This window comes from Saimiri boliviensis, chromosome 7 (genome assembly GCF_048565385.1).
Source record: "Saimiri boliviensis isolate mSaiBol1 chromosome 7, mSaiBol1.pri, whole genome shotgun sequence".
NCBI lineage: Eukaryota > Metazoa > Chordata > Mammalia > Primates > Cebidae > Saimiri > Saimiri boliviensis.
The window spans coordinates 122,570,580-122,593,637 of NC_133455.1; the positions used below are offsets into that span (position 1 = coordinate 122,570,580).

The following is a 23,058-nucleotide window of genomic DNA, read 5'->3' on the forward strand; positions in this document are numbered from 1 at the left end:
CACGTGTATCTGGGCTCATCCTGCCCTAATGTTCAGGGGGTCCTACCCCTTGTGAGCTTTTCTCTTATTAAGCAATACCCCAAAGGCCTAAGCTAACCAGCAGGCCCAGAGGTCTCAAGGAACAAGGTCGGAGATGACAGGAAAAAGAGGTCGGCTGTGCAGAACTAGCACTGGGAAAACTAGCAATCTGTGCTCTGAATGTGTGTGCCTGTGCAAGGGGCAGGAAGGAGGGGATTCCCTCAAGCCCTTTGTGTGCTCCAAGTGCCTCTCCGGGTTAACTTGAGGCCTTGCCTCTTCCCTATCACCAGTCTCCATCAACACCCTCTTCCTTTTCCAACCTCTCCTTGTTCCTCAGGAGTCAGACACCAACAAAACACAGAGCCCAGCATGTCCACCCTGGCTTTTATTGAGTAGGTAGTTACAGTAGTGTTCTCAAGCCGGCTCACACCCGTGAGGTCAGCTGGGGCCTAGGCTGGCTCTTTGCAAAGCTGAGGGGCAAGATAAGGAAGTCAGGCAGGTCAGGGGCCCTTTCAGCCTTCTTAAGCCTCCACCTGAGTTCTTGTCAATGCTAGTCCCTTTGGTATGATTAGGGACATTGTCAGAAAACATCTAATGGCACACATCTAGGCACCCACACTCTGCTTCAGTTGCATCCATCCTCCCACCCCAATTTCAACTCTTGTCCCAATACAAAAGACGTTTTTAACCAGGATGTCTTCTTGCAGGAAAGCTGACTAGGAAACATGGGGAGGTGGCAGGGGGGCGCAAAAAGGACTCTGGCAAGCAGATCCACTTGTCTGGTACCTGCAGTAAAGAACCCAAGAGCCAGGTACCTTGGCCTGGAAGAAACCGTGTACTGCTTCCAAGAGAAGGTCCTCTCTTCTCTTGGAACGAAAACCAAGGAACAGAAGTCAACTGAAACTCCTGGTCATCCTACCCACCTTCTGGCAGTCTCTGGATAATGATAGAAGGAAATAAGCTTACATTTATAATTAGAGGATAATTTGGAGAATTTACACTATTTACAAGGGCCACCCTGTAAAGATCAGGGAAGGTGAGAGATTGCTGGGCACAGAATGGGACAGGCTGGGGAGTTCGTAATCTCTTTTCACCATTGCCTTTGTGGTTCCCACCCTTCAGCTCCTGGGAGGGACAGCAGAGGAATCAGATTCTCTTGGGCAGCATAAGGTCCCAGCAGCAACTAGGGTGTGACTGCTACCTTTGCATAATCAGGCAGCAGGGAGCTAGGAGTAGCAGAACAGTCTCTGCCTGCTGTCCGAACTCAGAGGCTTCGGGTGCAATGAGCCTTGGATTGCCCAGCCACAGGAATGCCCAGGGTGGTGGACAGCTTGAGCACAAGGGAAAGGGCAAGGCTCTACTGCAGCTCAGTAATGAGTTGGGACCAGTTGATGTTGTCAGGGCCCAGTGGGTCCTCCTCCAGGCCAGGGAAGCTGATGTCCAGCAGGATCTTGCTGAGGCTATCATTCATTGTGTCCAGAACCAGGCCTTCTGTTAGCGAACGATTGGCTGCAAGGCCAGAAACCTGTGGCTCCGGGGAGCCTGGCTTGGGGACTTCCATATCTGAGGGAGAAGAGTTGCCGAAGGGGTCAGAGGCAAGGTCTAAGGGTTCTGAACTGAGGAGCCTTTGCGGTGATTCAAAGGTGGGAACGCTTTTCAGTGGGGTGGTGCTGAGATCTATCAGCCCCAGGGGGTCAGGCAAGGGGCCAAATGCACCCTGGGGAGTTTGTACTGGGCTGAAATTCAGGCCCCCTACTCTGGCTGGGGGTGTGAGCCTCCAGGATTCAGGGGTTCTGGGAAGGACAGATTTGCTCGGGGTGGAGGAGATGGGCATTGTTTCCTTAATGGGTGTCTTAAAAGGTCCTCCCTCTTCCTGGGGGTAGCTGAGCTGGGAGGTAGGCTCAGAGGAGTCTGCTGGGAATGGGAGCTCTGCGGCCCAGCGGGAAGTACTGGGCCCCTCTGAGAAGAGCAGCTCTGGCTCATCTACACAGGGAGGCATTAGATGCTGTTTCCTTCGAGACCGGCTCATTTCCCTCCTCTCCCTGTGTTTAATCGCAAGCATTTCCGAGACACACCGGGTTGGGGACCTGAGCCCACTGTAGGACTTCTTGGGTCTTGGGGTGGGAGATTGGGACAAATCCTCCCAGGAGGGAGAAGATTCCTCTTTGAAAGATGGGCCTGGGGAGGGCCACTCTTGCAAGGGAGGGCTCTCCACTTTGATGGGTCTCACTAAGTGTGGCATTTCCTCCCCAGGCTGAATTTCTTCCTCCTTGATAGACTGAACTGGAAGCAAAGGAGACAGTCCTTCTCCAAACAGGAGTTTCTCCTCTTTGACTGGTCCTGCAGAAGGAAGAGGAGCTATCCCCTCCTCAGCTAGCAGTACCTGAAAGGGAAACAGACAAGGTGAAAGGGAGCTCTTGCTTCAACCTGCAGTCACCAGACAGGGCACACAAAATCACGTATCACTACTAATCCTCTTTGTGTCGTTTTAAAGTCTTAAAATGCTGAAAACCTGGAGAGAAAAAAAAAAAGTCTTAAAAATCTATTTAATATGAAAATGTCATGTATGCTGAAGTTGGTAGTTCAATTCTGGGGGTAAAAGATGAGAGTATATAATATGTACTGGCATAATTATAATAGCATTCATGTGAGAGAAAATAAAATTGCATGCCTATCTTACACTGTATACGAAGATTTTTTTTTTTTTTTTTTTTTTTTTTGAGATGGAGTTTCGCTCTTGTTACCCAGGCTGGAGTGCAATGGCGCGATCTCGGCTCACCGCAACCTCCGCCTCCTGGGTTCAGGCAATTCTCCTGCCTCAGCCTCCTGAGTAGCTGGGATTACAGGCACGCGCCACCATGCCCAGCTAATTTTTTGTATTTTTAGTAGAGACGGGGTTTCACCATGTTGACCAGGATGGTCTCGATCTCTTGACCTTGTGATCCACCCGCCTCTGGCCTCCCAAAGTGCTGGGATTACAGGCTTGAGCCACCGCGCCCGGCTGTATACGAAGATTTAATGCATGAAAATTAGAACCTTAGGCTGCTCTGATGGTATCAGGAAGGGACATTATTGCCACTAAAGTTGGTACACAATCCCCCCAACTGCTAAATTGGACTGGTTAAAAAAAAAAAAAGAAAACAGGCCGGGCGCGGTGGCTCAAGCCTATAATCCCAGCACTTTGGGAGGTCGAGGCGGGCGGATCACAAGGTCAAGAGATCGAGACCAGCCTGGTCAACATGGTGAAACCCCGTCTCTACTAAAAATACAAAAAAAGTAGCTGGGCATGGTGGTATATGCCTGTAATTCAAGCTACTCAGGAGGCTGAGGCAGGAGAATTGCCTGAACCCAGGAGGCGGAGGTTGCGGTGAGCCGAGGTCGCACCATTGTACTCCAGCCTGGGTAACAAGAGCGAAACTCCGTCTCAAAAAAAAAAAAAAAAAAGAAAGAAAAAAGAAAACGTTAAAACCATAGAAATCCTGTAAGAGGATCTAGGAAACTACATATACAATCTGAAGGTGGAGTGACCTTCCTAACCAAGACTGGAAACTCAGAAGCTGTAAAAAAGAGACATTTGACTACATAAAAATTTAAAATTTTACTGTAGCAAGAGGTACCATAAACAAAGTTAAGAAATAAACAATGCCTGTAATCCCAGCACTTTGGGACACTGAGGTCAGTTTGAGACCAGCCTGAGCAACATAGTGAGATCCCATTTCCACACACACAAAAAAAAAAAAAAAAAAAAAAAGTTTTTAAATTAGCTGGATGTGGTGGCATGCACCTGTAGTCCCAGCTACTTGGGAGGCTGAGGTGGGAGGATCACTTGAGCCTGGTAGGTCAAGGAAGGATGCAGTGAGCCATGATTACACCACTGCACTCCAGACTGGGCAACATAGCAAGACTCTGTCTCTAAATAAAATTTAAAAAAAGAAAAGAAAGAAACAATAGAGGTAGAAAAAGATCTTCAGTGTAAAAGACAGAAGGTTATTATTTTAACAACAAAGAGCTCTCACAGTGGGCCAGCAGGGTGGCTCATGCTTGTATTCCCAGCACTTTGGGAGGCCGAGGCAGGCAGATCACCTGAGATCAGGAGTTCAAGACCAGCCTGGCTAACATGGCAAAACCCCAACTCTACTAAAAATACAAAAAATTAGCTGGGCATGGTGGCATGCTCCTATAATCCCAGCTACTTGGGAGGCTGAGGCAGGAGAATTGCTTGAACCTGGGAGGCAGAGGCTGCAGTGAGCCGAAATCGAACCATTGCACTCCAGCCTGGGCAACAAGAATGAAACTCTGTCTCAGAAAAAAAAAAGAAAGAAAGAAAGAAAAAAAAAAAAAGGTTAGCAGGGCGTGGTGGTGTGCACCTGTAATCCCAGTTACTTGGGAGGCTGAGGCAGGAGAATTGCTTGAACCCAGGAGGCAGAGGCTGCAGTGAGCCGAGATCGAACCATTGCACTCCAGCCTGGGCAACAAGAATGAAACTCTGTCTTAGAAAAAAAAAAGAAAGAAAGAAAGAAAAAAAAAAAAGGTTAGCAGGGCGTGGTGGTGTGCACCTGTAATCCCAGTTACTTGGGAGGCTGAGGCAGGAGAATTGCTTGAACCCAGGAGGCAGAGGCTGCAGTGAGCCGAGATCGAACCATTGCACTCCAGCCTGGGCAACAAGAATGAAACTCTGTCTCAGAAAGAAAAAAAAGATTAGCAGGGTGTGTTGGCGCACACCTGTAATCCCAGCTATTTGGGAGGCTGAGGCACAATAACTTCTTGAACCCGGGAGGCGGAGGTTGCAGTGAGTCAAGATCACACCACTGCACTCTGGCCTGGGTGACAGAGCAAGACTCTGTCTCAAAAAAAAAAAGAGCTCTCACATATTGATAACAAAACCTGAAAAATGGGCAATGTCCATAAATAAGCAATTCATATAGAGGACAATTTCAAGTCACCAAATATAATGACAAGGTGCTCAGACTTACTGATAAACAAAGAAAGATAAAATTAAAGAAGAGGGTAATGGGTGCACCAAAATTTCAGAGATCACCACTAAAGAACTTAACTCATGTAACCAAACAACACCTGTTCCCCAAAAACCTATAGAAATAAAAAATTTAAAAATAAATAAATAAAATAAAACATTTAAAAAATTAAGTTAAACAAGAAGATATAACCTATACTCATTAGATTGACAAATATTAAACAGACTAATAGTACCAACTGCTGGCAAAGATACAGATCTTATCGTATATCATTGGTTTAAACATGACTTATCACAGCTTTTTTGTAAAGCAATATAGCAATATTTAGTAGAATTTAAAATATATTCTCACCTAGCAATCTCACATCTGGAACTCTATCCCAGAGAAATGAAAGCATTAGTAAGAGAGATCCTTGCAAACATATTTATTGCAATATCATTCAGCAAAAATTTGGAAACAGAATCTGTTCACAAATGCGGAATGGCTGAAAAATTTATGGTACAGCCACATCCTGGAATATTATGGACATTAGAAAATAACGAATTAGAACTATGCCAAGTGACATGGAAGAATTTCCATGAAGTATCGTTGAGTTAGAAAGAGACATGTAGAGAAGTATATACAACATGATCACATTTTCAATGTTCTATGTGTTATATGTGTACAAATAAAATGGCTATCACTATACACATATAACTAAGAGCATGGATAAAATATGCTCTTAGTTATACATGTATAAAGCATATTAAATTATCAACACGTTATCTCGGAAGTAGAGGTGATGAGGGTGAAGGTAGGGTGGAGAGGGGAGCCAAAAAGAAGGAAAGGGGAAAAGAAAAACGCTGCATTAAAACCAAAACAAGTGTACATGCTACAATCACATTAATGCATTTATGCTAAATTATGTATGTTTTGTATAATTGTGCAATATATTTATTTATTTATAATTTATAATTCAAGAAAATTTTTCTTTTAGAGACAGGGCCTCATTCTTTTGCCTAAGCTGGAGTGCAGTGGCACAATTACAGCTCATTGCAGCCTCCAACTCTGGAGCTCAACTAATCAACCTCCCAAGTGGCTGGGACAACAGGTACAGATAAAAATGCCTGGCTGGCCGGGCGCGGTGGCTCAAGCCTGTAATCCCAGCACTTTGGGAGGCCGAGGCGGATGGATCACGAGGTCAAGAGATCGAGACCATCCTGGTCAACAAGGTGAAACCCCCTCTCTACTAAAAATACAAAAAATTAGCTGGGCAAGGTGGCGTGTGCCTGTGATCCCAGCTACTCAGGAGGCTGAGGCAGGAGAATTGCCTGAACCCGGGAGGCGGAGGTTGCGGTGAGCCGAGATCGCGCCATTGCACTCCAGCCTGGGTAACAAGCGAAACTCCGCCTCAAAAAAAAAAAAAAAAAAATGCCTGGCTAATTAAAAAAATTTTTGTTGTTGTTAGAGACAGGGTCTTGCTTTGCTGCCCAGGCTGGTCTTGAATCACTGGCCTCAAGCGAGCCTCCTGCCTTGGCTTCCCAAAATGCTAAGATTACAGGTGTGAGCCACTGTGCATGGCCTAAAAAATATATATTTTTTGAGAGTTTTTCTCTTGTTACCCAGGCTGGAGTGCAATGGCGCGATCCTGGCTCACTGCAACCTCCGCCTCCCGGGTTCAAGCAATTCTCCTGCCTCAGCCTCCCGAGTAGCTGGGACTACAGGCGCGTGCCACCATGCCCAGCTAATTTTTGTATTTTTAGTAGAGACAGGGTTTCATCTGGTTGACCAGGATGGTCTCGATCAATTGACCTTGTGATCCACCTGCCTCGGCCTCCCAAAGTGCTGGGATTACAGGCGTGAGCCATCGTGTCCGGCTAAAATATTTAAAAAAAAAAATTTTCCTGACTAATCTAGAAGAAAAAACTTAAAAAATAAATAAATAAAAGCAAACCCAAGTGGCTCTAAACTCTAGAGTCTTCGTGAGTCTTCCATCTCCCTGAAGGGGACTGGGGAAGCCCTTACTCACAAAACTCTTTTTTTTTTTTTTTTTTTTTTTTTTTTTTTTGAGACGGAGTTTCGCTCTTGTTGCCCAGGCTGGAGTGCAATGGCGCAATCTCGGCTCACCGCAAGCTCCGCCTCCTGGGTTCAGGCAATTCTCCTGTCTCAGCCTCCTGAGTAGCTGGGATCACAGGCACATGCCACCATGCCCAGCTAATTTTTAGTATTTTTAGTAGAGACGGGGTTTCACCATGTTGACCAGGATGGTCTCGATCTCTTGACCTCGTGATCCACCCGCCTCGGCCTCCCAAAGTGCTGGGATTACAGGCTTGAGCCACCGCGCCCAGCCTCACAAAACTCTTGAACAGCGTTAGGTGCAGATTTGATAGCTGATCCAAGTTTGCTCTGAACTTACCCTTCTCATCTTCCCCTCAAACTAGACCAGTGACACTCAAGCAGGGGTGATTCTTTCCCCACCAGGGGACATTTGGCAATGTCTGGAAGCATTTAATTGTCACACCTGGTGGGTGCTACTGGCATCTAGTAGGGAAACCAAGGGATGCTGCTAAACACTTTTTAATACACAGGACAGTCCCCTCCACGCCCAACAAACAATTCTGCAGCTGTAAACACTAATAGGACTTACTTGAGAAACCCTGAGCTAGTCTGACCCAGTCACTCTACTACTGGCAGGTACAAACTCCATTTCCTGCCTCCACGGCACATTGCCCATTAGCATGCTCTCCACACCTGTTTGCTTACCCAAATCTACTTTTTTTTTTCCTCCCTTTTTCGAAACAGGGTCTCACTCTGTTACCCAGGCTGGAGTGCAGTGGTGTAAACAGGGCGCACTGCAGCCTCAACCTCCTGAGCTCAAGCGATCCTTCTGCCTAAGCCTTCTGAGTAGCTGGGACCACAGGCATGTAATACCACCCTGGCTAATTTTTTTGCATTTGTAGCAGAGACTGGGTTCTCGCTATGTTGCCCAGGCTGGTCTCGAACTCCTGCCCTCAAGCAATATTGCCACCTCGGCCTCCCAAAGTGTCGGGATCACAAGTGTGAGCCACAGCATCCAGCCTCAAATCCACTTATTTCTAAGGCTACCTCCCTAGCCCATCTACCACTATCACCCTTGTTTGAATTCTTACCAACTCATCAGGTACTTAGGGGCCTTCTGACACCACTTACGTTGTAATCCAAATACCTTTTTAGCTTTTCTAACGGTATTACATTTCCCTATGTTTTTATGCCTTGTCTACCCAACTAGATTTATAAGCTCTCGAGGAAAACTTATCAGAGTGCTTTGCAAACTGGAGGTCCAACATTTTTCATTGGCCAGAATCTCTCTTCAGAGGAAAACAGAAAGACACCCACCTTGGGGGCGATACGGATTCGCTTGCTATGGCGGGCGAGCTCTGAGCTCATGAGGGAAGCCGCCAGCGGCAATGGCACCTTCACTGAGGGCTGCAACACCAGCGACTGGTTCACCGGGAACTGGATAGGTACCAGGTACGAGCTGACCCGTGGTAGTAGTGGCTTCATCTTCCGCCCTAGGAGGAAACAGGAGAGATCAGGAGCAGGGGGGAATGGAATATACCCCTTCTTAACCCCAGGAGCTTTGCTCTGCTTCTCTGGGAACAGAATCCTGGAGTCTGGTTCCCTAAAGATGCCCCCAGAACAAGGACCAGGCCTGAGACCTGCTCTCCCATACTAACGTGCGCCCAGGGGGAGTTCAGTTTTGATGGTCACGTTCCGGCGGAGCTCTGGATTGGGTCGTTTCTGCTGCTGCTTGTGGCAGATGGGGAGAGAAAAAAAATCTGTGTTAATAAGGTAAGGAGGGGACGGCGAAACCCCACTGGCTGCTCTGGTGGCGTATGCTTGAGTTAACCGACAGCCCAGAGAGAGGAGGCCAACCTGAGGGGATGGACGCAGGTGAGCAGTATCCAAAGCTGTGGTTAGTGGGTGTCCTAAGACACATGATGGCAGAGTAGAACTACCGCCTCACCCACATGTCCTCAATACCCCTGGAGGATGCCAGAGCAGGTAGCTATATGCGTGGCAGAGAAAAGCCAGGCACAAAAGTGAGCAAACGAACTGCCACCCGTGGGGCTGGGGCCACACGCTTGTGGCTGCTGCAGCACGTTCCCCTGCTGTGCCCCGCTCTGCTCAATGCGCCCTTGTGATGCCCGTGGGAGGGGAAGGAAGTGTGCCCGAGCCTCAGAGTTTTCTGATTCTAGGGCTGGCAGTCACATGGCTGTAGGTTCTCTTCTCCATGTCACATCTTGTCTCTGTCCACTAAAGCCATGCTGAGCAGTGAAAGGAAAACAAGGCCAAGCCCGGAGCCAGAGGGAAAGAACCTTACTGATTCCAAGTGCTCGGGCAATTGTGGAGATCCTGGGTCCAGTGGCTGGTGGCGGCCAGGCATTGTGGGAGAGAAATGAGATGAAGTTACCACCAATATGGTCAACTGACCAGAGTGGGAAAAACATCTATTCCTGACTGATGACAAAAGACATCCCGGACAACTGTCCCTCCCAGGAGAATGATTACAGCTACCAGCAGCTTTATGGGCACTCTGAAATACCAAAATAGCTTCTTTCTGAAAAGATGTTCTGGTAGCTCAGCTTCCGATCTCCAGCCTAAGGAAGGGCTTTTTTAGAGCAAGTTTCCCAGACTTTCTTGTAAGAATCACCTGAGATGCTTGCTAAAAATACAAATTCCTGGGCCCATCCCAGGAGCACTCAATCAAGAGCCGCAAGAGGGGTGTGGGAAGCTGTGTTTTAACAATGTCCCAGGCAATTCTCATTCACAGGGAAGTTAGGAAAACACTGCCCTTGGAAGCCCTCTCTGTTGGATCAGGACAGCCCTCTCTTTGCTCTGGTTTGGCCCAAAGATGTGTCATTTGGTATTTGTCAACTGTACTTAATTCAGCAGGTTTTGTGCAAGTCACTACTTGGCTGGCTGGCTTCTAACTCTCCCCTGATCAAATGAAAGCATCACTAGCAGAACTTGTTTCAAGATGGCTATGACGTCCTCCAACTTAGGCCCTATTTAGAGGAAAGCAGGGCACTCACCTTAAACACCTGGTCTAATGTCAAGTAGCGGTTGGCACTGGGGTGAATGGTCCAGAAGGAGACCTTGCCATTGGCAGACGTCTCCCGGACAAACATGTCATGCAGGGAAAGGTTGTGGCGGATGGAGTTCTGAAAGAAGAGCAAGACAACTGGTTATCAGCTACGTTAAACTACTTTAGATTCAGAAACATCACCCTTCAAACACAGGGGGAAACCAGCCTCAGGCCCCTCTCACTGTGCTCAGCATAGGCTTTGTCTGGTGTCTTTGCAGCCCTGCCTCTTGGCAACTCTCCTGACGCTCCACACCACAGAGCGATCACCCTCAGCCCATAAACCCACCTATTCTATGGGAATAAAGATGGACGACAACGTCACATTTGGTAAAGAAAAGACCTGGGCCAGCGTGGTGGCTCATGCCTGTAATTCCAGTATTTTGGGAGGATGAGGCTGGTGGATCGCGAGGTCAAGAGATCAACACCATCCTGGTCAACATGGTGAAACCCTGTCTCTACTAAAAATACAAAAAATTAGCTGGGTATGGTGGCGCGTGCCTGTAATCCCAGCTACTCAGGAGGCTGAGGCAGAATTGCTTGAACCCAGGAGGCGGAGGTTGCAGTGAGCCGAGATCGCGCCATTGCACTCCAGCCTGGGTAACGAGCGAAACTCCGTCTCAAAAAAAAAAAAAAAAAAATAGAAAAGACCTGGATAGCTGTCAGAAGCTAGAAAAGCAGAGTGAGACCTGGCAAATATGGCAAAACCCCGTCTCTACTGAACATATAATTAGCTGGGCTTGGTGGTGCACCCATGTAATCCTAGCTACTCAGGAGGCTGAGGCAGGAAAATCACTTGAACCTGGGAGGCGGAGGTTGCAGTGAGCTGAGATCATGCCATTGCACTCCAGCCTGGGTGACAGAGTGAGGCCCTGTCTCAAACAAAGAAGCAAAAAAAGAAACTGGGAAATTAATGCTGGGTGTGGTCACAGTGCATTGGGAGGCCAAGGCAGGAGGAGTACTTGAGACTAGGAGTTCAGAACAGCCTGGGCAACTGCCTCTCAAAAAAAAAAAAAAAAAAAATTGCCGGGCGCGGTGGCTCAAGCCTGTAATCCCAGCACTTTGGGAGGCTGAGGCAGGTGGATCACAAGGTCAAGAGATCGAGACCATCCTGGTCAACATGGTGAAACCCCGTCTCTACTAAAAATACAAAAATTAGCTGGGCATGGTGGCACGTGCCTGTAATCCCAGCTACTCAGGAGGCTGAGGCAGGAGAATTGCCTGAACCCAGGAGGCGGAGGTTGCGGTGAGCCGAGATTGCGCCATTGCACTCCAGCCTGGGTAACAAAAGTGAAACTCCATCTCAAAAAAAAAAAAAAAAAAAAAAAAAAAATGTTAGCCAACTGTGGTGGTGCACTTGTTATCCAAGCTACTTGGGAGGGTGAGGAGGGAAGAGCTTGAGCCCAGGAGGCTGAGGCTGCAGTGAGAATGAGCCAAAAGGCAACAGAGTGATACCCTGTCTCAAAAAAACCCAAAAAACTAGGAAAGTAAGCTGATGTAAGGGAGTGAAGTTAAGAGTTCTATCATGAGGGGCCAGGTGTGGTGGCTCATGCCTCTAATCCCAGCACTTTGGGAGGCGAGGTGGGCGATTCATTTGAGGTTGTGAGTTCGAGACCAGCCTGACCAACATGGTGAAAACCCATCTCTACTAAAAATACAAAAAAATTAGCCAGGTGTGGTGGTGCATGCCTGTAGTCCCAGCTACTCAGGAGGCTGAGGCAGGAGAATTGCTTGAACCTGGAAGGTGGAGGTTGCAGTGACCTGATATCGTGCCATTGCACTCCAGCCTGGGTGACAGAAAGACTCCGTCTCAAAAAAAAAAAAAAAGAAAGTAAGTTCTACCATGAAGAAAACAAAGCACACTTGGCTTGGAATTGAGCACCCATCAGAAGACCTCATTTGTGGCTCTGACACTGACCAACTGTGTGAGCTACACTGACTCCCAGGCATCTGTGTTTCCATGGATGAAGTGAAAGGAAAACGCCAGCCCACTAGAAATGGTATGTGATGCTATAGGAGGTGACATCTTGGGTCATGAGGCTCACAGACAGCATTCTTTTTCGTTTTTACATTTTACTTTTATTTTTTTTAAAGACGGGGTTTCACCATGTTGGTCAGGCTGGTCTTGAACTCCCGACCTCAGTTGATCCGCCTGCCTTGGCCTCCAAAGTGCTTGGATTACAGGCGTGAGCCACCACGCCCGGCCGCATTCTTTTTGTTAATCAAGACATTTTCATAAAACGACTTAACCCCTCTAGCTGCTGGTATCTAGGACTGCTGTTGAGTGTAGCAAAAAGTGGGCTTGAGTGCTACACTGAAGACTCTCCATGAACTTTAGGTAATAACAGATGAAGTGGGTAAAGAGCTCTTTTTAATGATTTTGACTGAATTCAATAAGATTGAGTCACAGCCCAAAAGATGCATTTGTGTTTATCGTTCTAGCATCCTTTGCACTTAACTGCTGTCCCAGATACAAACTGTAGCACAGCACTGGAGAGAGACTGTCAGGCCAGACTGACCTTGATTTTGGTTGCACTTCGATATATTACCTTCCAGCCTGGCTTGGCAATGTGTTTAAAATAGGGAAAGTGGTCCTCAATCCAAGTATAGATGTCTTTCAAAGTCATGCGCTTCCTCTCAGTGCTGTTGATGGCAAATTGTATCATGGCCATATAAGAATAAGGTGGCCGCTCAGACACAGAGTTCTGCCAGGATGTTGATGGTCTCGAAGGCTCCTCAACCTGAGGGTTATGAAAAAGTGAATGACATGACAGAGTTCATGAGAACTATTCCCAACCCAAACCATTGAAGAACATCTCCTAGAGAAAGCTTTATTCCATAGGACTGTACTAGAAACAAACTCATCTTAGAACACTGTTTCATAGAGTAAAATTCTAGGGTTGGGAAGGATCTTGGAGATGATCTAACCTAGTAGCCTAGACCCCAGCCAATAAGAAACTCGTTTTGTCATTATTCATTTTGTTGAATTTGGAGAAAATCCAGTCCCTTCCTGTTGAAATTTCTCATGAAAGTTTGAGTATGTACTTTGATCCTCAAAGCATTGATGCTACACTAAGACCATGCCCATTTTTCAGACTTGTGGGTCAAGAAACCTAGGTCTTAGTCCCATTTTCATTCCTGATGTGTTGTGAATAAACCCATCTCATTTCTTTTTTCTTTTCTTTTTTTTTTTTAAAGACGGGGTTTCACCATGTTGGTCAGGCTGGTCTTGAACTCCTGACCTCAGGTGATCCACCCACCTTGGCCTCCAAAGTACTTGGATTACAGGCGTGAGCCACCATGCCCAGCCAAACCCATCTCATTTCTTTTTCTTCCTTTCTTTTATTGAGACGGAGTTTCACTCTTTTTGCCCAGGATGGAGTGCAGTGTTGTGATCTCGGCTTACCACAACCTCCGTCTCCCAGGTTCAAGCAATTCTCCTGCCTCAGCCTCCCCAGTAGTTGGGATTACAAGCATGCACCACCATACCCGGCTAATTTTGTATTTTCAGTAGAGATGGGTTTCACCATGTTGGTCAGGCTGGTCTCGAACTCCCGACCGCAAGTGATCCACCTGCCTCAGCCTCCCAAAGTGTTGGGATTACAGGTATGAGCCACCGCACCCGGCCCATCTCATTTCAATGTTTGTATGAGAGAAACATTCCCAAGAGTATGAGTCAGACAGTGAGTCTGTAAAACATACAGTTAGCTAAGTTTTAGGCAAAGATCTGATCATTCACATTTATTTTTATTTTCTGAGACAGGGTCTCACTCTGTCACCCAGGATAGAGGGTAGTGGCCAGACGGCTCATTGCAGCCTTGACTTCCCAGGCTCAGGTGATCCTCCTGTCTCAGCCTCCAAGAAGCTGGGACTATAGGAGTACACCACCATGCCTGGCTAATTTTTTGTTTGTTTGTTTTTGATTTTACTTTTGTTGCCCAGGCTGGAGTGTAATGGTGTGATCCCAGCTCACTGCAACCTCTGCCTCCTGGGTTCAAGTGATTTTCCTGCCTCAGCCTTCCAAATAGCTGGGATTACAGGTACCTGCCACCACACCTGGCTAATTTTTTTGTATTATTAGTAGAGATGGGGTTTTACCATCTTGGCCAGGCTGGTCTTGAACTCCTGACCTCAGGTGATCCACCTGCCTCAGCCTCCCAGAGTGTTGGGATTACAGGCATGAGCCACTGTGACTGGCTGGGATTTTTTTGTTTTTTGGTTTTTTCAGTATTTTTAGTAGAGACAGGTTTTGCTATGTTGCCCAGGATGGCCTAGAACTCCCGGGCTCAAGTAATCTGCTTACCTTGGCCTCCCACAGTACTGGAATTACAGTTCTGAACCACTGTGCCTGGTCCCATTTACATTTTTTAAAATTGAGATATAATTTTCTAAAGTACACAATGGTATGTACACAGCACAATTAATACATTTTCACTTTTTTTTTTTTTTGGAGACAGAGTTTTGCTTGTTGCCCAGGCTGGTGTGCAATAGCACGATCTCGGCTCACTACAATCTCTGCCTCCTGGGTTTAAGCAATTCTCCTGCCTCAGCCTCCCGAGTAGCTGGGATTACAGGCATGCCCCACCACGCCTGGCTAATTTTGTACTTTTAGTAGAGATGGGGTTTCTCTGTATTGGTCAGGCTGGTCTTGAACTCCAATGTCAGGTGATCTGCCTGCCTCAGCCTCCCAAAGTGCTGGAATTACAGGCGTGAGCCACAGTGCCTGGCCAAATTTTAACTTTTAAAGATTGTTGAGCTGGAGAATATCATCCTATGCTATTTAACGCAGGAACAGAAAACCAAGCACTGCATGTTCTCACTTATAAGTAGGAGCTAAACACTGAGCACGCATGGACATGAAGAAGGGAACAACAAACACCAGGGCCTACTTGAGGGTCGAGGGTGGGAGGAGGTGGAGGGTGGGAAGGTAGAAAAACTACCTAGCAGGTACCTAGCAGGTACTCACTACCTGGGTGACAAAATCATTTGTACACCAAACCCCAGTGACACACAATACACCCATGTAACAAACCTGCACATGTACCCCCGGACCTAAAATAAAAGTTGGGGAAAAAAGAAAATAAAGGCTGTTGAATGTATGATTAACAGGTATATACAATAGAATCTAGATGTGTTATATTGGTAACTGTGGAAAAAACAAACCAACCAACCCAGACTACACAATTAGGTTAGATCAATTTTGACTGCTGGGGAAGTATTTAAAATTCATGTCTAGGCCATACCTGTAATCCTAGCACTTTGGGAAGCTGAGGCAGGCGGATCACTATAGCCCAGGAGTTTGAAATCAGCCTGGGCAACATGGAGAAACCCCGTCTCTACAAAAAATACAGAAATTAGGTGGGCATGTAGTATGCACTTGAGTCTCAGCTACTCAGAAAACTGAGGTGGGAAGATCAATTGAGCCTGGGAGGTTGAGGTTGCAGAGAGCTGTGATTGCACCATTGTACTCCAGCCTGGGCAACAGAGCAAGACCTTGTCTCAAAAAATATATATATATATATATAAAAATATATATATATAGCCGGGCGCGGTGGCTCAAGCCTGTAATCCCAGCACTTTGGGAAGCTGAGGCGGGCGGATCATGAGGTCAAGAGATCGAGACCATCCTGGTCAACATGGTGAAACCCCGTCTCTACTAAAATTACAAAAAATTAGCTGGGCATGGTGGCGCGTGCCTGTAATCCCAGCCACTCAGGAGGCTGAGGCAGGAGAATTGCCTGAACCCAGGAGGCGGAGGTTGCAGTGAGCCGAGATCGCGCCATTGCACTCCAGCCTGGGTAACAAGAGCGAAACTCCGTCTCAAAAAAAAAAAAAAAAAAAAAAAAAAAAAAAAAATATATATATATATATATATATAAAATATATACACACACACAACTATATATACAACTTTATCTAACTTTATCTGCTATTAATATTATATCTTCTAATAAAATTACCTTATTATATTACATTCAATTCATACTGTTGGGAGGCACCTTTAAAGTCCAAGTGGATTCCCAAAGTGAAGACCCCTTAATCATTTCCTGAATACCTACTAAGGGCAGAATACTAATCTTAGTGCTGGTTGGAATACACTGACCAAGGGAATCTGCCCTCAAGGAAATTTCACAGACTGAGGAGAAAAGATCCCAGGCAGAAGAGTAGCTCAAAAGTTATACAGAATAGCATGAAGTGGAGAGCTAATACCAGAATGTGGAAATTCTGGTCCATCAGGCCACTTGATCCATTTTCCTTCCTAGGAATTCCCTGCACTGGTTCTGATTACTTTAGTGAGGGACAAAACAGTTCACCTTAACCTGTCTCTGCTCCAGGTGACAATTCTCCTTTTCCTCCATCTCTTGCTTGATGCTGCAGGAGCCCAGTCCATCAGAATTCATGTTTTGAAGCCACGGGATGTTGGAGAGGCTATTGTTGATAGTGCAGCCTGCTGCCTCACCACCTGCTAGAGGGAAAATAATCCAACACCCCACTTAGCTGCCTCATCAGATGCCCAGTATACCCATCAGAATTGGTGGCTAGCAGGCTGGGTGCAGTGGCTCAGGCCTGTAATCCCAGCACTTTGGGAGGCCGAGGCAGGTGGACCACCTGAGGTCAGGAATTCAAGACCAGTCTGGCCAACATGGTGAAACCCTGTCTCTACTAAAAATACAAAAAATTAGCCAGGCATGGTGGTGGGTACCTGTAGTCCCAGCTACTCGGGAGGCTGAGGTAGAAGAATCACTTGAACCCGGAAGGTGGAGATTGCAGTGAGCTGAGATTGCGCCATTGTACTCCAGCCTGGGCAACAAGAGCAAAACTCTGTTTCAAGAAAAAAAAAAAAAAAAAAAAAAAAGAAGGAAAATGAGATCAGGCACTGTGGCTCATGCCTCGCATCCCAGCACTTTGAGAGGTCTGTGTGGTTGGCTCCATTGAGCTCAGGAGTTTGAAACCAGCCTGGGCAACATAGTGAGACCCCTTCTTAATAAAAAAAGAATAACAACTTTTTTTTTTAATAGAAAAAAAACCCTGGAAGGTGGAGAGTCCAGTGAGCTGAGATTGCGCCATTGTACTCCAGCCTGGGCAACAAGAGCAAAACTCTGTTTCAAGGAAAAAAAAAAAAAAAAGAAGGAAAATGAGATCAGGTACTGTGGCTCATTTTTTCTTTTCTTTCTTTTTTTATTAGACAGAGTCTTGTTCTGTCGCCCAGGTTGGAGTGCAATGGTGTAATCTTGGCTCACTATAATCTCTGCCTTCTGGGTTCAAGCGATTCTCTTGCCTCAGCCTCCCAAGTGGCTGGGATTATAGGCACCTGCCACCAAACCTGGTTAATGTTCTATATTTTTAGTAGAGACGGAGTTTCACCATGTTGGCCAGGCTGGTCTCAGGTGGGCCACTCCTGACCTCAGGTGATCCACCTGCCTCGACCTCCCAAAGTGCTGGAATTATAGGCATGAGCCAGGCCAAGATTTTTTTTAAAGGAAGGAAAAGGATTTTTACTTTCTTTTGGGTCAATGGAAAGGATAAACAGAAATAATAAATCCTTTTCCAACATAAAGAAAGCAATAGATATGCCAAATTATAATTGGAACCCTTTCAACAGTGCCCAAAGGAGCTGGGTCAAGCTTTCAGGATGAAGACAACACTTTCATTGGCTCAGGTCAGATGCCTGATTGTTTTGCTTTTGATTTTTTTGAGACAGAGTCTTGCTCTGTCATCCAGGCTTGAGTGCAGTGGTGGGATCTCGGCTCTCTGCAGCCTCCTCTTCCTGGCCTGGGCAACATAGTGAGGCAATTCTCCTGCCTCAGCCCCCAGAGTAGCTGGGACTACAGGTGTACGCCACCACTGTAGGCCAATTTTCTTGTATTTTTAGTAGAGACAGGTTTCACCATGTTGGCCAGGCTAGTCTCGAGCTACTGACCTCAAGTGATCCACCCACCTTGGCCTCCCAAAGTGCTGGGATTACAGGCATGAGCCACCATGCTCGGCCAGATGCCTGACAGTTGCAAGCATCAAGACAGATTACAGACCTTGCCACTAGAGAGGAAAGGCTGGGCTCCTTCACCCCTTTGCCTGGAAGACCACATACCACAGCTCTCCTGTTTCTGCCCACAAAGAGCTCCAGGTGGTCTAGGAAGATTTATATCCGTAGTTCCAGGTTTTGGTCCCAAGGTCTCCATGGTCACTTCTGTCCTTTTGGCATCACAGCTGGTTTGGATTTGAGGCTGGAGTCTTGGAGGCTGAGTTGGGGCTCCCCCACAGCTGATAAGGATGAATTTGTTGGGCCCACTACTGCCACTCTCTTTTCCCTTGGCAGTCAGTGCCGTGATGATGCTGTGAATATTGGCATTGTTGGGGATGGCCACTACTTGGGTGTTGGGCATGGTGGGGTGGTTGATAATCTTGATCCCAGCTGGAAACTTGCAAGAGCTGGACTCTGCCACTTCCTTGGAGGCCTGTGCTTGACTATGCTCCTTTTGGGCAAGGGATCTCTTAGGTTCCTCCTCTGATGTTTCACTTGGGCCATTTTGAACAGGAAGGGGCAGCCGCCGTCTTTTGAGAATCAATGGCCGACGGGGGCTGGTTTTCATTATGAATCGGTGTTTTCACTCTCCATTGAGAATCTCAAGTGTGGACCCTGGAAAATGCCAAGAGCAGCAAGACGTCAGAGATTTTTTAGGCTGAGAAGAGGTTCTTTAAGAGAAAGGTGCTCCTCTTCCTATGACCAGGAACATGAGCTCAAAGGCAGAGGTGAACGCTCCATGGACTTTGGTAAAGACCTCAGATAATAAGGAGATAATAATTGCTAAAATTACAGCAGACAGAAGCAATTCAAAGGGCAAAAACGGGACTGAGTTGGAGATAGCCAAAGATCTCCTTCTTGAAGCTTCAGAATATCTGGCCTCAGAAATGGATGGGAAAGCTACAAAAATGTGGAAATCTCTCTAATTCCCGACTATAATATAAATAGATAACTTGCAATGACTGTACAGACAGCAATGCAAGATGCTAGAATAGAGAGCATATGGTAATTAGGAGTCCTGACAAAACTCTGATCCCATAATCTGTTCTAAGATAAAGCCTTTTAATTTTTTATTTTTTTATTTTTTTATTTTTTTTAGGTAGAGTTTCGCTCTTGTTACCCAGGCTGGAGTGCAATGGCACGATCTCGGCTCACCGCAACCTCCGCCTCCTGGGTTCAGGCAATTCTCCTGCCTCAACCTCCTGAGTAGCTGGGATTACAGGCACGTGCCACCATGCCCAGCTAATTTTTTGTATTTTTAGTAGAGACGGGGTTTCACCATGTTGACCAGGATGGTCTCGATCTCTTGACCTCGTGATCCACCCGCCTCGGCCTTACAAAGTGATGGGATTACAGGCGTGAGCCACCGTGCCCGGCAATTTTTTTTTTTTTTTTTTTTTTGAGACAGAGTCTGCCTTTGTCACCCAGGCTGGAGTGCAATGGCATGATCTCAGCTCATTGCAACCTCCACCTCCTAGGTTCAAGCAATTCTCATGCCTCAGCTTCCCAAGCAGCTGGGATTACAGGCACCCACCACCATGCCTGGCTAATTTTTGTATTTTTAGTAGAGGCAGGGTTTCACCATGTTGCTCAGGCTGGTCTGAAACTCCTGACCTCAGGTGATCCACTCAGCTCAGCCTCCCAAAGTGCTGGGATTACAGGCGTGAGCCAGGTGCCCAGCCAGGCCTTTTAATTTTTGTGTTACTTTGTGAATAGGACCAGTGCAACAGAATCAGGGAAGAAAGGCAGACTGTACTATTGCTACACCACTGGAAAAATCATCTCCTAGTTTACAAGACCTCACATGAAATGGACACCTCTACTGAAGGCCCATGTAAAGTCGTGCATCTTGTGCACTGAACAGCTCTAGAGAGTGACATTTATTTCTCATGCTATTATACTTGCTCAAATTTTAAAAGAATATGTTTTCTTTTACAATTTGTACTGTATTTATCCAGTGGCATTTTAGTACTTGCACATGGCTACATATATTATACATATAACTTTCTAAGCATGCCACTTCATTAATTTCTTTTCTAGAACTAAGACTATAATCCCTGCCTCCTTACTACCAGAATGTGCTATCATCAATACACTAAGGTGGTTCTGAGATGCTAACAGTGTAGCCCTTTTTTTTTTAAGCCTTTTGTTCATTTTTTTTTGGGGGGGGACAGAGTTTTGCCCTTGTCACCCAGGCTAGAATTTAACAACGCGATCTCAGCTCACTGACACCTCTGCCTGCCTCCCAGGTTCAAGTGATTCTCCTGCCTCAGTCTCCCGAGTAGCTGTGATTACAGGCGTACACCAACACGCCGGCTAATTTTTTTTTTTTTTTTTTTTTTTTTTTTAAGTAGAGATGGGGTTTCACCATGTTGGCCAGGTTGGTCTTGAACTCCTCAGGTGATCCACCCACCTTAGCCTCCCAAAGTGCTGGGATTACAGGTGTGAGCCACTGTACCCAGCCTTTCTTTTTTATTTTTTATTTTTGAGATGGAGTCTTGCTCTGTTGCCAAGGCCGGAGTGCAGTGATGACATCTCGGCTCACTGCAACCTCCGCCTCCCAGGTTCAAGTGATTCTCCTGCCTCAGCCTGAGTAGCTGGGATTACAGGTGCCCACCACCACATCCAGCAAATTTTTGTATTTTTAGTAGAGACTCCATGTTGGCCAGTCTGGTCTAGAACTCCTGACCTCAGGTGATCTACCCACCTCAGCCTCCCAAAGAGCTGAGACTACAGGTATGAGCCACCGCACTCAGCCCGAATTTAAAAATTTTTTGAGACGTTGATTTGCTCTTGCTGCTCGGCTGGAGTGCAATGGCACGATGGCTCACTGCAACCTTCACCTTCCCAGGTTCAAGTGATTCTCCTGCCTCAGCCTCCCAAGTAGCTGGGATTACAGGTGTGCACCAGCATGTCTGGCTAATTTTGTATTTTTAGTAGAGATGGGGTTTCACCATGTTGGTCAGGCTGGTCTCAAACTCCTGACCTCAAACTTCTGCCCACCTCGGCCTCCCAAAGTGCTGGCATTACAGGTGTGAACCACCATGCCTGGCCCTTTGCTGATTTTAATAGATACATGGAATATTCTACTATTAAGCAAACTTGTATAGTTCTATTTCATGGAACTTTGGGAGACAGAGGAATTGGCTGTCTCTCTTTTTTTTTTTTTTTTGAGACAGAGTTTTGCTGAGTTGCCAGGCGCCAGGCTGGAGTGCAGTGGTGCGATCTTGGCTCACTGCAACCTCTACCTCCTGGGTTCAAGCAATTCTTCTGCCTCAGCCTCCTGAACAGCTGGGACCACAGGTGTGCGCCACTATGCCCAGCTAATTTTTGTATTTTTTAGTAGAGATGAGGTTTCACCATGTTGGCCAGGATGGGCTTGATCTCCTGACCTTGTGATCTGCCTGCCTCAGCCTCCCAAAGTCCTGGGATTATAGGCCTGAACCACTGCACCTGGCCTTGGCTGTCTCTTTTTTAGGACAGTTGTTGTCTCCCTGAAAAGCAATTGCACTTTTTTGACATTTGTCGTCTGCATAGAGTTCACAGGCCCTCCACACCTCTACCTTCAAATGTTTTACTTTCACCTCATATCTTTCCAGGCCTCCCTCTCTCCCCGCATCAATCAGTAGATACTGTTCTTTTTCCATAGGATATCTTTTTTTTTTTTTTTTTGAGACGGAGTTTTGCTCTTGTTACCCAGGCTGGAGTGCAATGGCGCAATCTCGGCTCACCGCAACCTCCGCCTCCTGGGTTCAGGCAATTCTCCTGCCTCAGCCTCCTGAGTAGCTGGGATTACAGGCACACACCACCATGCCCAGCTGATTTTTTTTGTATTTTTAGTAGAGACGGGGTTTCACCATGTTGACCAGGATGGTCTCGATCTCTTGACCTCGTGATCCACCCGCCTCGGCCTCCCAAAGTGCTGGGATTACAGGCTTGAGCCACCGTGCCCAGCCTTTCCACAGGATATCTAAGTCTTAGGTTTCTCTTCTACTTCCTGACCAACCTCTTACTATTATTGCCGACATTCTCTTTCTTCTTCTTTTTTCTTTTTTTTTTAAAGACGGGGTATCACCATGTTGGTCAGGCTGGTCTTGAACTCCCGACCTCAGGTGATCCACCTGCCTTGGCCTTCATATTGCCGACATTTTCTTGCCCGGGAAACTTCCAGAGTGGCTCCTCTGACCCATCCCCATCCAGAGCGGGAAAATCTTGCTACATTCTCAAGAACCAGAAGAGCCCTGGCCAAAGGGTAAGATGGAGGCAGTGTTGCCTAGTGGTGAGAGAGCCTGGGAGCAGGGGAGTGTGTACCCAGGTTGGTCTTTGACTCAATGTAGTACAAGCTCAGTCTTCATCTCAGCCACAGTCGGCCTAAGTAAGAAAGTAGGTCACCCCGGGCCTCCCGAGGCTGTGGGCAGGGTGCAGAGGTCAGACTTCAGGGAGGTCCAAGGGGCGCTTTAAGTAGTGAGAAGGCCAAGGCCAGGAGGTTGGATGCAGAAAACATTTGCACCCTGGCTCAGACCTTCTTCCTGTGTGGCCTAAAACCTCCGCTCGTGGCCCGTGCCCTGCTGCTGGACGCCCTGACCTCCGCACCCGGAGGCCTTGCTCCCCGCCTGTGCCCAGGCCGGGCCTGGGACTCCATTCCTGCCTCCCGCTCACCTCCAGACTGCAGTCGCCGCCGCCGTTGGGCCGTGGCTCCGAAGGCGGGCTCCGGGCTCCTCCAACCTGGGGACCGAGCCCGGACCCCGGACGGGGACTCGCGCCGGACCGGCCGGGTCCCCGGCGGTGCGGGCGGGGTGGGAACCCCGGGGGATCCCGGGAAGGGAGGGGGTCCCGGGCCGGGGCCGGGGGTGGGGTCTGGCACCGGAGCTTTCAGTTTGTTCCGCTGTTTGAAACTGGCGCCGGCGGAGCGTTAAGGTCACGTGACGGAACGTCGCCAA

General features: G+C 47.3%; 1 protein-coding gene across 9 annotated transcripts; it reads right to left on the reverse strand.

Moving 5' to 3' along the window:
- Positions 1–385: 385 nt before the first annotated feature.
- On the reverse strand, positions 386–23,033 carry FOXM1 (forkhead box M1). Of its 9 annotated transcripts, none has more exons than XM_074403387.1 (9): positions 22,778–23,033; positions 18,185–18,733; positions 16,410–16,558; positions 12,645–12,836; positions 10,046–10,174; positions 9,334–9,378; positions 8,687–8,756; positions 8,346–8,521; positions 386–2,401 (listed from the first exon to the last, which is right to left on the reverse strand). In XM_074403387.1, the coding sequence occupies exons 2-9, from the start codon at positions 18,684–18,686 to the stop codon at positions 1,376–1,378; spliced, it is 2,289 nt and encodes a 762-aa protein (XP_074259488.1). In that variant the 5' UTR covers positions 18,687–18,733; positions 22,778–23,033; the 3' UTR covers positions 386–1,375. The 9 variants fall into 9 exon arrangements, with proteins under 9 accessions (XP_074259488.1, XP_074259487.1, XP_039317504.1 ...); XM_074403386.1 differs by having other exon boundaries at positions 8,687–8,759; XM_039461570.2 differs by having other exon boundaries at positions 16,410–16,561.
- Positions 23,034–23,058: the final 25 nt, after the last annotated feature.

Coding starts and splice junctions, on each gene's coding strand:
- FOXM1 (XM_074403385.1), bottom strand. CDS start 18,686: ATGAAAACCAGCCCCCGTCGGCCATTGATTCTCAAAAGACGGCGGCTG. Junction 16,562..18,184: donor GCAGAAACAGGAGAGCTGTG/GTATGTGGTCTT, acceptor TTTTCCCTCTAG/CAGGTGGTGAGGCAGCAGGC. Junction 2,402..8,345: donor GAATCCGTATCGCCCCCAAG/GTGGGTGTCTTT, acceptor TTTCCCTTTCAG/GTACTGCTAGCTGAGGAGGG.